Below are 17234 nucleotides of genomic sequence, written 5' to 3' on the forward strand. Positions count from 1 at the left end.
TTACATATGTCTCTCACTGTGTATGTTCATGCATTCCATATTTTCACTGTAATATTATTTTACTCTTCCTGCATTAGTTCTCTCATACTTGTGAGTAGAGAAAAAATAAAGAATAATATATATATATATATATATATATATATATATATATATATATATATATAAATATATATATATATATGTATATATTATTTCTTGTTACAGTAAATGTTTCATGTGCAACTTAAGGTTATGGTTATATGATCTGCATTTTCTCCCAGCTATGGAAAAATGTACTTGAGTATTTGGGAAAAATATTTTATATTTATTTAGAAAGATTGCCAATTACATTTGATGGCCTTTCCCTAATAAATATAATCTAATAGGAAGTTAGAAGGAACTGGTTTTTAATTAGACTAAAACTTAATGTTTTGGGCATTACTTTATCCGCCCATTACAGTGTAAGAAACTTTAATAAATGTTTTTGTGTGAAACAGGATAACTTAATTTCCAAAACAGGAAAAAAATACTTTTTAGACCAAATATATGCAATCTCATATTGGTTTTAAAAAAAATGGATATACTGCCATACTGCAGTACATAGATGCAGTCTTGCCTACCAATTTTGCATCTTTATTGCCCAGGTGATTTTTTTTTTTTTTTAAGGGGAGGGGGCATTGTGCCTCTTTTTCTTGAAAGAATTATTCAAGGAATCAGATGATGATTGAGTTTTCTTTGCAGCTGCTCATATGTTGGTTCTGGTTTTAATTCTTCAGCATTTACAATGCACAAATGTTCCATTTACTGTTAATAGTTCCCAGTTTTATTTCCCAAAGGCACAGATTAATTCCACAAATTGTTTATAGCACAATGCTGTGACTTCCTCCAACTTTTTTTTTGTTGTGTGCAAATGTTGCCTTAGTAATCGAAGATGGAGGGTTGATTTCTGTCCTGTAAATCCCAGAAATTAGTTGAGTAACACAAACCCCAAACAACCCAGGCAAACGTTTTCTCCCCCCCCCCCCCCCCCCCAAAAAAAAAAAATCAGATATATTTATGTATTGATCATTCAATCCAGTTATCTTGATAATATAACATAATAATTACCCCATATCGCTATTAAATGAAAAATATTATAGGATTTTATCAATTAGTATTTAAACAGTTGCTTTATAATTAAGATTCAAACATATAAAGGTTGTTGAAAATTACATAGAGTAACTAGGCAAATTTTATCATACAGTCTCTTTGATGGAAACATATCAGTATGACAACTCTGACACGAAAATATATTTAATTATTAAACATAATTATTGTCACAGTAAATAATAATTGGGGCTAAATAGACTACTACACTTCATAGTACTTTACGTTGAAATCTAAACCTTATGGATTTGCAGCACCAAAATCCTTTATATGAAATGCCATTGGCTGATGTAATCATTAGAATGTCCAATATGAATACAATGTTAATGGATTGATAACAACATGATCTATTATGATAATTCTTGGTGACCCTAGCTAAGTAGTTATCCATTGTGGAATAGCAGGAAATCAGATAGTGGAGCAGGACCAATAGTCTTTCAAGCATAATTAAATGGAGATTGTATTGGTAATGACTAATACAAGACACCAAGAGATATAACGTTCACCAATAAACATAGACAGTACCTAGCAATATTGCTATGTCCATTTCTAAAATAGCCTACAGTGATATCACAGCACACAAGACAGTGGAAAGGCATATCAAGTTGTATGGATGGTGGACTTGCAAATATTGTCTACGATAAAATGCTACTTGTGAACAAATGATACCGTACTTTAAATTCATAAATGAGTATCATACTGTCTTCCAGTATCTATTCAGCCAGCAACCAAATGCAAATGGGCCAACATTTTCCTAATAGCAACAATAATAATATTGGGCATGCATTTTAACCCCTTTAGAACTAAAATTAGACGAGTCTCTTGTTGTGATGACAGTCCTATTACAGTATACCACTGATCATTTTTGTGATCCCTGCAGTGTGAGGTACAGCTTTTTTCTGTATTTTTTTCCACCAGCAAAGATGAATTTCAATTCTGTTCCAAAACAAACAGCCATAATCCATATCACTTACAAAGACCCTCTACCTAATGCGAGAGGAGTTTATGTTATAAAAACCAAATGTGACTTTCAATAAACAAAGCTAGTCTTCTAATTTCCCCCACCGAACATTATAACATTAGGAGTTTTACCATTTAGGGCAGTGCTATAATTAAATGGACTCTGTTAACCCCTTAAGGACACATGACATGTGTGACATGTCATGATTCCCTTTTATTCCAGAAGTTTGGTCCTTAAGGGGTTACACGTACCACAAGTTCTGTATATTCTAGTTATTTTTGCTGTACAATGTGCTAGCAGAATGGTATTTATAAATAATGATGAGAATTAGTAATGCATTTCTCATTTTTATAGTTCGTCCATTTCTAGCACTGGCTACACTTCCACACACAGCATCCTTTACAATGTGTTACTGCTTTTTCATTTTGATGTTGCCAGTAGATAGTTTTGCAATTTATTTTATTTAACTCTCCGGTGTAATTGCTGGTAAACATATCTTCTAACATATTTAAATGGTTACTCTAAATGGTTACTATGATGCGAGGAGTACTCTGGTAAGGGGCATAACATATTGACAAGCATCTGCGTTTTGCAGAACTATAGCTACCAGATGCTGATCCATCACTCACTCACTGGCTAAAAGTATCAGATCTTTGCTCTCAGCTAATTAATGAATGTTGGTGCAATAAAATATGCACAGGATTGACATTAGCCAGCCCATAAGTCTTCTTCTGGACTGGCTAATAATGTACTAATGATGCTGCTGGAGGTGGCATTACAATTACAGTAGCCATGTAAAATATATCTCTGTAGGTGCAATGTTTCATATTAAAACACTGCACATACCGACTCCAAACACCATGACTACTTCAAAACATTGAAGTTGTTATGGTACTTGGAGTAACCCTTTAAGTAGTTGTTTGATAGTGTTTATATATTTACATAACTTTATGTTTACAAATGTACGCTGTTACACTCCATACACTTTATTTAAGCCCTTGCATGTCTGTTAGCATGTTGATGCATTCTTGGCCTGTTTTAAGTTGCATTGCTCTGCCTTGGTTCCCACGGGTGTTCAGGAAGCAGCTATGATTGATGACAGATCTTCATGCAGAAAAATAAACCTGTTGGGGTGGGGTTTTTTTGTGTGCTGCCAGACACATGCTGCTTTTGCAAAAACCTCTTGCAAAACAACCAACATACACAGTTGTAGGATTTCCATGAAACATAAAAAAAAGAGACTTAACAGATTTTACAGAAAATACCTTCAAGAGTTCCTATAATGCACCCTTTAGGGGGTGTGCTTACAGATGCCATTGGTTTACACACAGCAAAGCTCACTATTTCATGAATCGGTCTATATGCAGCTATTAGAAAAGTCATGTTCTACACTTTTAAAGGTATACTATAGGCATTAAAACAACTTAAGCTTAATGAAGCAGTTTTTGTGTATAGTTCATGCCCCTGCAACCTCACTGCTCAATTCTCTGTAATTTATTAATTAAACCACTTTTGTTTCTGTTTATGCAGCCCTAGCCACGCCTCCCTTGGCTATGATTGACACAACCTGCATGAAAAACAAATGGTTTCATTTTCATTCAGATGTTAACTTTAGAAATGGTTATCTCCTGCTCTGTAAATTGAACTTTAATCACACACAAGAGGCTCCTACAGGGTCTAGAAAACTATTAACAGAGCAGGAGATCAGAAATTATGAGAAATTTTAGATTACATGGATTGTGCAATAAAGGAATCTAGAATATCTTGGTTCCTTTATAGGAAGTGTTCTGGAAGGCTGGGCAAGTCATATGCAGGGAGGTGTGACTAGGGCTGTGTAAATAAAGTGATTTAACTCCTAAATGGTAGAGAATTTAGCAGTGAGACCGCAGGGGCATGATCTATATACCAAGGCTGCTGACATTGTTTTGAGGCCTATAGTATCTATTTAAGATCCGAGGCTTGGATCTCAAAGCTCAGTGCATTCTAAACTCTGAGAGACAAACTTAGAAGCTGCACCAGGTCTAAGCCATTCTCATAGATAAGAGTGGGCACAGGATGCTCCCTGCATCATTACTTTTGGAATTATGTAACATTGATGGTGACCTTTTGAAATGTTTAAATTAACTTTGCACATCCTTATTTACATTTCATTAATCCATTAATTTTTAGGTCTTTGTTTCAAAACTGACTTTTTTTTCACAACTTACTTGCAACAGTTTTTTTTATTATAATAATCAGCACAAAACCACAAAATAAAAGAGATGTGGAATAAATATCAGTATGCATGACTTACTAACAATATGAATATCAGGACTGGGTTTTAACGGTGGTAAGAGGATACTGGAAAAGTTGGGCCGACCTAAATGTTGCATTGTAGTTGTTAACTTCAACTAGAAAACCACAAATATTAGATTAACATTTTGAGTGGTCGAGGGATGAGAAACACATGACTGCAATACATGGATCACCAGTGAGAGCATGAAAGGGTTAATGGGAGCAAGAATTTTGAAAGCCGAATTCTAGTTAAGAATATTAGATTGATGGCCACTTTTCATAGGATGGTTGCTTGATTCTGTAAGTAGTATGACACGAGACAAAATGTTTAATCTTATAATATAAGCATAATTGTAATGTAAACATTAAAATGCAAATCACATTCAGTTATAGCTGAACCTAAGAAAATAAGAAATAATGGCAATATATTTATACCGCTTCAGTTTTAATTGGCATTATTTCTACATATATACTGCCAAGATATTTTTTGGCAAGAGCTGTGCTATACCATTTTATAAACTAAAATACGCTCTGTGACACATGGCTTCAACACAGAATATTGCATTTTTTTTCCTTGAATTTCTTCATTTGTAATTCTTATATTATGTATAAAATGTAAAATGTTTGCCATTTTGTCACAGGATTAATTGTGCCAAGTTCTACTTTATCTCTAACTCAAAGTCTACCAGTTCTATAGACTGCAGGTTTCTATCCAAACTGGTACACACAAGGTTTACATACACTGGATGTTCAAAATTACATATTATCCAATACCTGTAGGAATGTGTGTAACTGTATATTTATACGCATGTACTATATATATATACACATAAAAGTACATACAATATATATATTTGTTAGCACACCTTCCTATGTTTCTGGTCCACATTATCGCATATCAATTCAATATATAATTAAAGTAATGTCAGCAGAGCTTTTCTCAAAAATTTAAGGTCTGGGACATCATCTTCCACCATTCGATCAATTGTTCTTTTTCTTCTTCTTTCCTTTCTGATAAAGACTCCAGATCAAAGTCGATCTATATTATTTAAAACAAAAGTGAGAACAAATAATTTAAATTTTTTATTTTAACAGTTTGTCCAAGCAGCCAACATGCAGATCGGAAGGGAAATATGTCTTTCCAATTATTATTATTATTATTATTATTATTATTATTATTGCCATTTAAATAGCGCCAATAGATTCCGTAGCGCTTTACAATATTATGAGAGGGGATTTAACTATAAATTGGACAATTACAAATAAACTTACAGGAATAATAGGTTGAAGAGGACCCTGCTCAATCGAGCTTACATTCTATAGGTGGTAGGGTGTAAAACACATTAGCAAATTGAGCAAATTCATAATTTTAATAAATCTACAAATTGTACACTGTGTATGAACTCCCTCTTTCACTGTATATGGTCATTTTTTTTTATTTTATTTTTAGAAAATGCTGAATTGCTCTGAAATATAATTTCAGTTAAGGGTTTATCTCAAAATTTGACTGCAAATTGAGTTTAGTGAACCGAATACGCAAACTGCTATTTCTGGGTGGAGATTATGATTTTGCATTTCAGAGCAGCCTAGGGAAAAAAAAGTCAGCAACTAATTTAAAGGTAGCTTACAACCTATAATTTGATATTTACCTGCAGGAAAAAAAAAAGATTGAGATATTTTTGGATTTGGATTCCATTGAAAACCACACATAATAATATTTGAACGTCAGAACACGTTATCAATAGTTTGTTTTGGGGGTGGTGCATTTTTTATTTTTAAAGAAGGACTTATTTGGAGCCATTTGTTACCTACCTTTACAGCAGGGCTATAGGGAACAGCTACTTTCTTGGTTATAGCTAGATATCCAGAAGCTGATGCAGTAATTTTGTAATTCCCAGGAGCAAGAAGTCTCCAGTAATCTCCATCCTTTGCTGTGGTAAAAAAACAGAAAACAAAGAGCAAACTTTAAATATAATAAAGAATAAAAAGAGGGATGGAACAGCGCTACCCAAACTGATCACAACGGGGATAACATTATAAAATGCACTCATGGTATGCTAGAAGAAATGGAAACATTTGAAAGGTCTGAGTCGTTAATCAACTTTGAAAGGGAATTTGGTAAGGTTAAAAAGAACATCAGGAGTATCAGACTTAAGATCGTCTATTTAAACGGACCCAGACCACTTTCAGGATGGTTTGGACAATTTTGATTTGCTTACTTTAAGAATGTTTTTCAAGTTAGCTATATAAACCAAGCTTTAACCAGAAATTCCTGTCAGACATTTCTGAATAGACCCCAATGTTGTATTTGGCATGTGTTTGTGTCAAACAGTCAATAGCTTTCAAAATGTGACAACCAGCATGGTATCACATCCAGAACTGCTTCAAGACATCAATAAGCAAGACACAAGTCACTCTTCTTCTATAAATGTTTAAAGCATTAGGGGGTAAGTTTGATAGTAATTACTTCAACCAAGGATAACATCTATAATGTAACCCATATTGCTAGAGCAGCAATACTTGTTGCATTATACCACAAGCGGGCATGTCCATGCCCAGACGTACACCTCAAGATTTGTAAGAGAAGAAAGAATCAATTCATTGCCCCCTGTTTTAGTCTTCGAGCGATAGAGTACAGTAGTCATTCCTAGCCAGATAGCTTCCTATCTACACACAATTACATGCTGAATAACCAAATTATTGTATTATCAAGGATTGGGGTTTGATACATGAAGTGTATCTCTCAAAATATTGTTTGTTTAATAATATTATATTAACATTACTATACTTTTTCGCATAAGCATCAGTGAGGTAATATACCTACTCAGACAGGAAAAAAAAAAGTAAAATAAAAAACATTCATCCGTCATAATTTAAATTTTATAAAGGGAATACATTTCATAAGACTTTGTTTCTTTTAGTAATTAAAAGCAGAACTTTGCAGTTCTGTGTTTTATTTGCTGAGGAATTATATTAATCACATTATAAATGTCCTTGACCTTAAAATGGAATACTAATGAAAATCTGTTAGTGGGATGAAATAAATGAAACTTGATATATTTAACCAAATTACATCACTATATCAATTTAATCCATGACTTTTCCATGTTTTATTATTGCATGTAACTGGTAGAATACGATGTGGGTGTGTATTGTAAACATTACATACAGAACAGGGAAATCACAGAATAGATCATGGCTTAGGTTTTATATCTTGGATTAAATTTAGGAAGGTTATTGGAAAAAAAATTTATTATCCATCACATGTTCACATTTTACACTATATTTGGAGTCCTTATAAGATGATAATAATATTACATAGTGTTACTCCAACCATGATGACCAGCTCACTGATTTGAAGTGGTCATGGTGGTCGGAGTATATAAGTGCAGTGTTTCAGTTTTAAACACAGCACATACAGAGATATTGGCACTAGTGTGCAGGAGGCTAGTTGCACCTCAGCTCATGTAACTTGGCCAACTCAGAACTTTGTTCTGGGCTGACATGTCAATTCTGTGCATATCCAGAGTGATGGAGCATTTTTTTATATCTTATTATTGATGCAGTTATAAGAGGGAAATCTCTGCTCTACACACCCGCTGAGTGAGTTCCTGCTGGCTTACCGGTAATCTCTTTGCATTCTCAATGGCAGGTTACTTGTGTTCTGATTAGACTTGTGCTTGGCTAAACAAAATGTAACTCGTGTTTGTGAGCAGACTTTATAAGACTCAAAATAAAAGAAATGTTACAGTTCTCTATTGAGCCTTTGAAAATCTATTATAAATGTTCAATACCATTGCAGAAACATTGCTCAAACCTTGAGTCTAATAAAGTCTGATGTCAATTCTGTACATATTCTGTTGTGCTCTGGCAACAGACATGCTTAGTGTGCAGAGCCTGCAAGGGGAAGCTCATTATCCTCTTTCTCTCTTCATTAATTAAGCCCTCCCCGCCTTTTCATATTTGACATTATATTTACATACATACATATGCATAAACATTATGTGTATGTTTTACAACACACTTATAGATGCAGTTTCCCCCCCTTTGGTTTACAGATCAAAAGAGGAAAACAAGAGGAGCTGTTGGAAAAAAACAAGTCTAGTTTTGATACATTAAAAAAAGAATCGAAAAAAAGGGTGCTATACATTTAAAACACTATTACAAACAAATATGTAAGTTATTCAAAGTAAGTGTTTACTTTATTTGGACACTTTGTGGCTGATTACACATACAGTGCCTTGCAAAAGTATTCACCGCACTTGGCATTTTTTCGTGTTTTGTTGCCTCACAACCTGGAATTAAGATGGATTGTTTGAGGATTTGCATAATTTAATTTACAGAACATGCCCACAACTTTGAAGATGTTTTTATTTTTTATTGTGAAGCAAACAAATAGGACAAAATAACAGAAAAGGTAAACGTGCATAACTATTCATCCACCTAAAGTCAATACTTTGTAGAGCCTCCTTTTGCGGCAATCACAGCTCCAAGTCGCTTTGGATAAGTCTCTATGAGCTTGCCACATCTTACCACTGGGACTTTTACCTATTCCTCCTTGCAAAACTGCTCCAGCTCCTTCAAGTTGGATGGTTTGTGCTTGTGCACAGCAATCTTTAAATCTGACCACAGATTTTCTATTGGATTGAGGTCTGGGCTTTGACTAGGCCATTCCAACACATTTACATGTTTCCCCTTAAACCACTCAAGTGCTGCTTTAGCAGTGTGTTTGGGGTCATTGTCCTGCTGGAAGGTGAACCTCCGTACTAGCCTCAAATCACGCTCAGAGTGGTACAGGTTTTGCTCAAGAATATCCCTGTATTTAGCACCATCCATCTTTCCCTCAACCCTGACCAGTTTTCCAGTCCCGGCTGCTGAAAAACATCCCCACAGCATGATGCTGCCACCACCATGTTTCACTGCGGGGATGGTGTTCTTTCGGTGATGTGATGTGTTGGGTTTGCCCCAGACATAGTGTTTTCTTTGATGGCCAAAAAGTTAAATTTTAGTCTAATCAGACCAGAGCACCTTCCTCAATACATTTTGGGAGTCTCCCACATGCCTTTTCTCAAACTCAAAACATGCCAATTTGTTTTTTGATGAAAGTAATGGCTTTCTTCTGGCCACTCTGCAATAAAGCCCAACTCTATGGAGCGTACGGCTTATTTTCGTCCCATGTACAGATACTCCCGTCTCTGCTGTGGAACTCTGCAGCTCCTCCAGGGTTACCTTAGGTATCTGTGCTGCCTCTCTAATTAATGCCCTCCTTGTCCGGTCCGTAAGTTTTGGTGGGCGGCCGTCTCTTGGCAGGTTTGCTGTTGTGCCATGTTCTTTCCATTTGGTTATGATAGATTTGATGGTGCTCCTGGGGATCATCAAAGATTTGGATATTTTTTTATAACCTAACCCTGACTTGTACTTCTCAACAACATTGTCCCTTACTTGTCTGGAGAGTTCCTTGGTCTTCATGGCAGGGTTTGGTTAGTGGTCCCTCTTGCTTAGGTGTTGCAGCCTCTGGGGCCTTTCAAAAAAGGTGTGTATATGTAATGACAGATCATGACACTTAGATTGCACACAGGTGGACATCATTTCACTAATTATGTGGTAATTGGTTGCACCAGAGCTTTTTATGGGCTTCATAACAAAGGGGGTGAATACATACGCACATGCCAATTCTCTGTTTTATGTATATATTTTTCTCATTTCACTTCACCAACTTAGACTATTGTGTTCTGATCCATCACATAAAATTCAGATTAATAAAACATTGAACTTAAGGCTGTAATGTAACAACATAGGTAAAAAGTCAAGGGGGGGTGAATACTTTTGCAAGGCACTGTATTTTTGCACAAATGTTTGCACAAATTTTTCACAATATATTTTTTTAAAATGTTTGCACTTTAACCCCTTAAGGACACATGACATGTGTGACATGTCATGATTCCCTTTTATTCCAGAAGTTTGGTCCTTAAGGGGTTAAACAAATACCACTGTGTTCACACACCTTTTTTTTTACACTCTATACTTGCTGCACTTTAGTTGCATATTTGTTTGTAATATTGTTTTACAGGTATAGTGCACCTTTTTTCTGTTCGTTTTTTTCTTATTCTTAGGAGTGTATTTTATATGGGTTACTACACTGTATAGGTGCAGCTTTTGTTTTGATATATATAGATATTTTTGTATAATTCACTCATTTATTTTTTTTTAGACATATTTTAGTGCCTTTTTACTTTTTATTTTTTTGGTGTGTGTGTTTCTATTTCTGATACATACCAGAGGTAATATCGTGGTCAATGCCATCTACAGATATTGTAGCATTTGCAATTGGATTGCCCTGATGATCTTTGACAAAGCCTTTGATACCACGGTGGACCTGAAAAGCAAATTAGAAATACAACATTATAATCATATTTCCACAAATACAGTGGTACAGTGTTAGCAAAACTTAGAGAGAGCAATAAAAATATATACTTATTTCTGTGCATTTATGGTTCTGTAACAACACTAATCTGTAGTCAAGTCACAAACATTGAATTATGATAGCTTTTCATCAGATTGGCAAAACTCCCCAGTTCACTAGAGGTACATCGATTAGACAGTATATAGCTATATAAAAATACATGAATGCTAAAGTAAGCAAAGTCTAATGGCTGTTCATCAAGCCAACGTGTGAAATTAAGCAGGCTTAGTCATTCAAACCAGAATTGTTCATTATGGAGGATTAAATGTAATAGTGCTCATCATACAAAAAGGTCCATCAAGTTATCTGGTGGTACGCAAACATGTATTTCAACACTCCCAGGGAATTGTCTCATCTCAAATCTTTTGGGGTATTTGGTTCAAAATTATTGACTCATCTAGTCTCCTGTTATTTGAGTACTTGTATTAAAATGGAGAATCAGTCACGCCATAGTATATCTTAGGTGATATTAGAACTGCTCTGACACATAAACTACATTTTGAAGCTAGTAATTTATCATAAACGAAGCTCCTGTTAATACCAATTATGAATACAATAATATGTGAGGGCATGAACTGATTCTCTAACACTACACTATCTAATCTAGGACATGTCTCAAAAGCTGTCTTTTGTACATGTACATATATATATATGAAGTGAATAAAGATGTCAGTCAACGGCGCCACTATCACTTCTACCCCGCAAGCTCGCTGCCCAGGGGTTCTTCTTAAACCTGACCTGTCTTTTACTCCTCATGCCCAATCGATAGCCAAATCCTGTCGCTTCCAACTCAAGAACATAGCGCGCATCCGCTTATATCTAACGCCGGACGCGGCTAAGGTACTGGTTCATGCTGTTGTTTTCTCTCGCCTTGACTATTGTAATCCCCTTCTCACCGGTCTTACATGTTCCCAGCTTACACCGCTGCAATATATAATGAATGCGGCTGCGTGGCTTATTTTCCTGTCCGGTCGCACCTCCCATGCCTCCACACTCTGTCAGTCCCTGCATTGGCTTCCAGTTAGATACAGGGCCCAATTCAAAATTCTGGCGCTTGCTTACAAATCCCTACATAATGCTGCTCCAACATACCTATCCTCCCTCATACACAAGTATGTCCCATCGAGACCCTTGCGCTCAGCCCAAGACCTACGCCTATCCTCTGCCCGGATACCCACCTCTGATGCTCGCCTTCAACACTTCTCCAGGGCTGCACCTCTTCTGTGGAACTCCCTTCCCTCCTCAATCCAACTTTCACCCAGCCTCCACTCCTTCAAAAAATCTTTGAAAACTCACTTTTTCATTAAAGCGTATCAATTACACTGTTCTCATCCCCCACCCCATGACTCCTTTCCTGCAACTGTCAAAAATGACATACCAAGCACTCAATAAACCCTTCTCTAACAAACTATTAAATTCCCCTACTTTAACCCTTTGTGTCACTATACCCCTCTCCCTCTAGCATGTAAGCTCATCGAGCAGGGCCCTCAACCCCTCTGTTCCTGTACGTCCAGTGGCCTGATCTCAATTATGTGTCTGTTAGTCCACCCATTGTACAGCGCTATGGAATTTGTTGGTGCTATATGAATAATAAAATAATAATAATAATAATAATAATGTGCTATTGAGAGCTTCGTCAGCATGTCTGTACCAAGAGGTCATATAGCTGCAGTGCTCCACGCTGTTTTTTCTGTGTGGGGGTAAAACAGGTCTGTAGACTTATGGGGATGTGTTGACTCAACAGTTAATATTTCCTCATTTAAATAGTCCACTCGTGTAATAAATCTTGAAAAAGAAACACAGATGAAAAATATTTCTTTACTTCAGAAGTTATGTATATTACCTGCTCTATGTAGTTCACAAGAGAATCTTTGTTTTGCTCCCAGTATGTTTTCAGCATTTCTTCAGGAGGGAATTTGTCACAGCTCAGCTCAACTGTGATTTCAAAACAGTTGCTGCTCAGATAATTAAAATCCTGCATGCCTGCAAATAGAAGACACAGAGACTTATTGGCAATAGTTTATTAAACACAGTAAATGACGAGACAGTACATTTTTTCCTGATTTGTTCCCCAAGATGATCACCGCTAGACTGATTGTCAAAAATTTGAATCAGAATTCTTTACTACATGGAATTGAAAACATGAAAATTACAGGTAACAAGCACAATCTCTCTGTATGTATGGATAGAGAAGCACTGGGACACACGAACACTGCTTCTATTAGACAAGAATTGAAAATAATGCTTCTCTATAAGAATCACTCACTTCCGCATTAAAGGGACACTCCAGGCACCCAGACCACTTCAGCCCATTGGAGTGGTCTGGGTGCCAACTCCCACTTCCCTTAACTCTGCAAGTGTAATTATTGCAGTTTTCATAAACTGCAATATTAAGCTTGAAGGGTTAAGTCCTTCTCTAGTGGCTGCAACTAGACAGCCACTAGAAGACACTTCCGTGTTCATAGAACACGAAAAGTGTGTTAGAACGTCGCTGGACGTCCTCACGCTATGGCGTCGCTGAAATCCACATAGGAAAGCTTTGAAAGCATTATTTAATGCTTTCCTATGGGGAGGTCTAATGCACGTGTGCAGCATTGGCGCGCATGCTCATTAGGTCTCCCCCGCCACCGGCCGCGCATGCTCAATGGGTCTCCCCCGCCGGCTGACGGCGAGGGCAGACCCTGACCCAGCACCGAGGGACATCGGCGCTGGATACAGGTAAGTCACTGAAGGGGTTTTAACCCCTTCAGCAACATGGGATGGGGGTTTGTTTTCCTGGCACTGGAGAGTCCCTTTAAGTGATTGAACAAACTTAGTGAGGAAGGAAACATTCCTGGCTTTCTGTTTGAGGACCAAGAGGTGCCACTAAAGTGATTTATGGAAATGCTGATTTCTCTTGAAATCAGTAATTTTATTTAAAAAAAAAAAGCCGGATATACAATTAACCCCCAAAGCACTTTAGCACTTTACCTGAAGCACTTTAGGGGACTGAAAATTTACAAATTTGCATTTGTAAGATCTGAAAAATAAAACTAAATGTAGAAATCCACAACGCACCATCCTAGAACTGAAAGCATCCATTTTGGCTACTTGCCAATTATTGTTGCAAGCTTTTCAACCATATGTATATACATTTTATTGACTTATATTGTATCATATTTTCAGGTTCAACATTATTACAAGTGTAATATTTTTGTATAAGCTTGAAATGTATAAACTTGAAATTATTTAATATTTAATATTTAAATTGTCTATATTTTTCTAATTAAATATTGTTATGAAAAATATTTTAATATTTTGATATTTTTTTATGTATGCTATTGTTAAGCATTAACATTGCAGTTAACATTTTTTTAATGTGTGTGGAATTAAAAAGCTTATGATATAATTGATGTCATTTGCATAAAACTCTAAGACAGTGTTTCCCAACCCAGTCCTCAAGACACACCTACCAGTCCAGGATTTAGGGGTGACCCAGTTGTGTCTAAGGTGTTTTTTTTTTTTTGTTTTTTTTTTAAAAACACCTTAGACAAAACTGGGTAATCCTTAAATCCTGGACTGCAGGTGTGCCTTGAGGACTGGGTTGGGAAACACTGCTCTAAGACAAGGTTTGTGAACCCCACAAATGTATCTTTTCAAATATAGTTTTTGATCTTTTAATATCTTGGAAAAAAGTTATTTTACAAATGTATCAAAATATATTAAATCATTTGAAAAGCTTATCTAAAAATACTTTGGATAACCTTTTAAAATTATTTAATATTGGCAAAAATGTCGAAACTTTTTAAGCTATGGATATATTGATATTTTTGATATATGTTTTCATATTTTTTTATATTTTAATATGTTGAAAAAAATCTTTATTCCTTATCCATTGACAAAGAAAACGAGCGACTACGTGGTAATTGTAAATTATATCATGTTTATATTTTGTATAAGTTTGAACATGATCTGTTTTAACATTTCAAATAATTATTTATTTTTGGGAAAGTAGTCTCTGCATATTTAAAATCTGTGTCTGCAGCTCAGATTGAAAATATGCAATAATTCTTAAGGTATTATCCTGTAATTACTGATACATTCATTTGCTGAAATTCAGATATTAATCAAAACCTATTATCTTGTAAATACCTGTTGAAATTGCTTTGTGTAGATACAGAGGTTACATTTTTCCAAGTAGTTCTACCGAATACTTGCTGAGATTATTATTTTATTAATCTGTTCTACAAAATATTATTGTATACCAATATAGTGAGTTATTGTAATTAACATTTTATTTGCATATTGTCAGTTAGCAATTCCAAACTGAGAGAGTTTAGTTGCTGAGTGGATTGGAAAAAGTTAGTTTGGTTGCAAACCATTTGGGGAAATAGTTGGTTATTATTGAGATTGTCTAAACAAGTAATTTATACTTTGTAGAAGCAGCAAATGTGATTCATGCATTTTTATTGCAAGGAATATTATAATGTCATACCTTTTCATATTATGTTGAAGAGTATTAAATGTTAATGCAATATGTTATGTTGAGTTATTGCATTAGTTGGTGATAAATTCTTTGTGACAGTAACTACATTGCTCATTATCCACATTGTTCTGGGAATTATATTGTAACATGTTTGCAACTACTTTCATTGTTACATGTTGGATGATCACTGATTATGTTATTATTGTATAGATTGGTGTTGTCACAATAATTTTATTTTTTAAGTAATATAACTATTGCATGTTATATTGTATTAGGATAAAATTGAGTTGAACTGCAAGAATTTAGGACAAGAGACAAAACAGAAGGTATATTTTTAAATTACAAAAAATGTGTGGTCATAATAATTAATATAGCAATATTAATATTCATATTAATCATTCATATTTGTATTATTAATATTATTAATTTGTAATATTTTTACAAAATATTATCTGTAATATTTTGTCCCACATTTATCCCTCTTTATATATATATATATATATATATATATATATATATATATATATATATATAGTCACATGTGTGTATATATATGACAATACTTTATATATATATATATGACAATACTTTACTCTTAGCACTTATGCCATTTGCTGGGCTGTCTCAACATGGAAAAGCCCTATATATATATATATATATATATATATATATATATATAGGGCTTTTCCATATATATAGGGCTTTTCCATGTTGAGACAGCCCAGCAAATGGCATAAGTGCTAAGAGTAAAGTATTGTCATGGCAACTGAAAGAGGTGTCTTGTGGAACTGAAAAGAATGTTCATTTCTGGTTTTCGATTTGTCCAAAATGTGTTAACAAATCTATTATTTTTGTTCAAAAGTGAAAAATGTATTTCATGACAGGAGGCTTCATATTTTGCCCAACTTTCTTTACTGCCATTCATTAGCAGCAATGACAAGTATATAACAATCAATCAAAAACAATGGGAGTTTATATAAGACCTCCCCACAGGAAGAACTTCCTGTGTCTTTGCAGATACAGCTACAGGTCAGAATATTAGCTACCTTACTGCATTCCTTCAATTTTATGTTACCTATATGTGTATATTGCTTAAATTAATTTGGACTCTGTCTTTTCTATTTGCCATTTATTCACCTCACTTGCCATTTTTCATGGCCCTCCAGTGCTCTTCACTTGGGGGCTTGATTGACAGGGTATTATCTATGCAGTGTTTTCACACTTGACCACAATTTATTTCCCCCTCTGGACTTGGCCGGTATGATTCTCTAGTGGATTGTCATCCTCCTAAGTTGGGAAATGCCTTGGTTTGTGCCCTAATACAGTACCACATTAGTTGCGCCTGATATTTTGCCAGGGCATGAATTGTGCACTAATTCTAGGTGCCATTTTATTACACACACTCCCTGCAGTTCAGCCTATCTTTATTGTAAGTGGGCTGTACATAACCACTGCTAGCTTGGGGTGAGCCCCCTATATCTATTAGGGTATTCTAGGGTTTATGCTGGAGTGAACCCCCACAGACTGCCTATACTAGAGCTACTACTATCACTATTCCATATACAAGTTACTCTCAGGCGCCCCCACATACATGCTCAATATAGATACTTCAAGATGGAGGGAATCCATCTATTGAGAGATATGCTTTATAATATGGCTGGCACTTGGATCTCAAGCACTCAAAGCTGTCTGTGCTTATGCATCTGGAAAACGAACAATTCCTGCGCTTACTCTGGAAAGGCTGTCCAATGCAGTTCACATGCTTGGCATTCGGTTTGAGCTCTGCCCCATGGTGTTTCACCAAGCTCCTCAAACCAGTTATGGCTCACGTGTGAGCCCAGGAGATTAGGTGTAGCATTTATCTGGATGACATCCTTCTATTTTTGACAGTAGCTTCCAGGCTACATCCTCAGATGATACATTGACTGGAGTCTCTGGGATTCATG

General features: G+C 35.4%; 1 protein-coding gene across 1 annotated transcript in view; it reads right to left on the minus strand.

The window, feature by feature from the left end:
- Positions 1-3724: 3724 nt before the first annotated feature.
- Positions 3725-17234, minus strand: part of CPE (carboxypeptidase E) — a 59764-nt gene continuing 46254 nt past the window's right edge. Inside the window, exons 6-9 of the mRNA XM_063458199.1 lie at positions 12667-12806; positions 10637-10736; positions 6173-6291; positions 3725-5399 (exon numbers count right to left, since the gene is read on the minus strand). Of these exons, the coding sequence (XP_063314269.1) occupies positions 5301-5399; positions 6173-6291; positions 10637-10736; positions 12667-12806 (458 nt within the window). The 3' untranslated portion in view covers positions 3725-5300. The remainder of the gene's footprint in view (positions 5400-6172; positions 6292-10636; positions 10737-12666; positions 12807-17234) is intronic.

Source organism: Pelobates fuscus, chromosome 6 (genome assembly GCF_036172605.1).
Source record: "Pelobates fuscus isolate aPelFus1 chromosome 6, aPelFus1.pri, whole genome shotgun sequence".
Taxonomy (NCBI): Eukaryota; Metazoa; Chordata; class Amphibia; order Anura; family Pelobatidae; genus Pelobates; species Pelobates fuscus.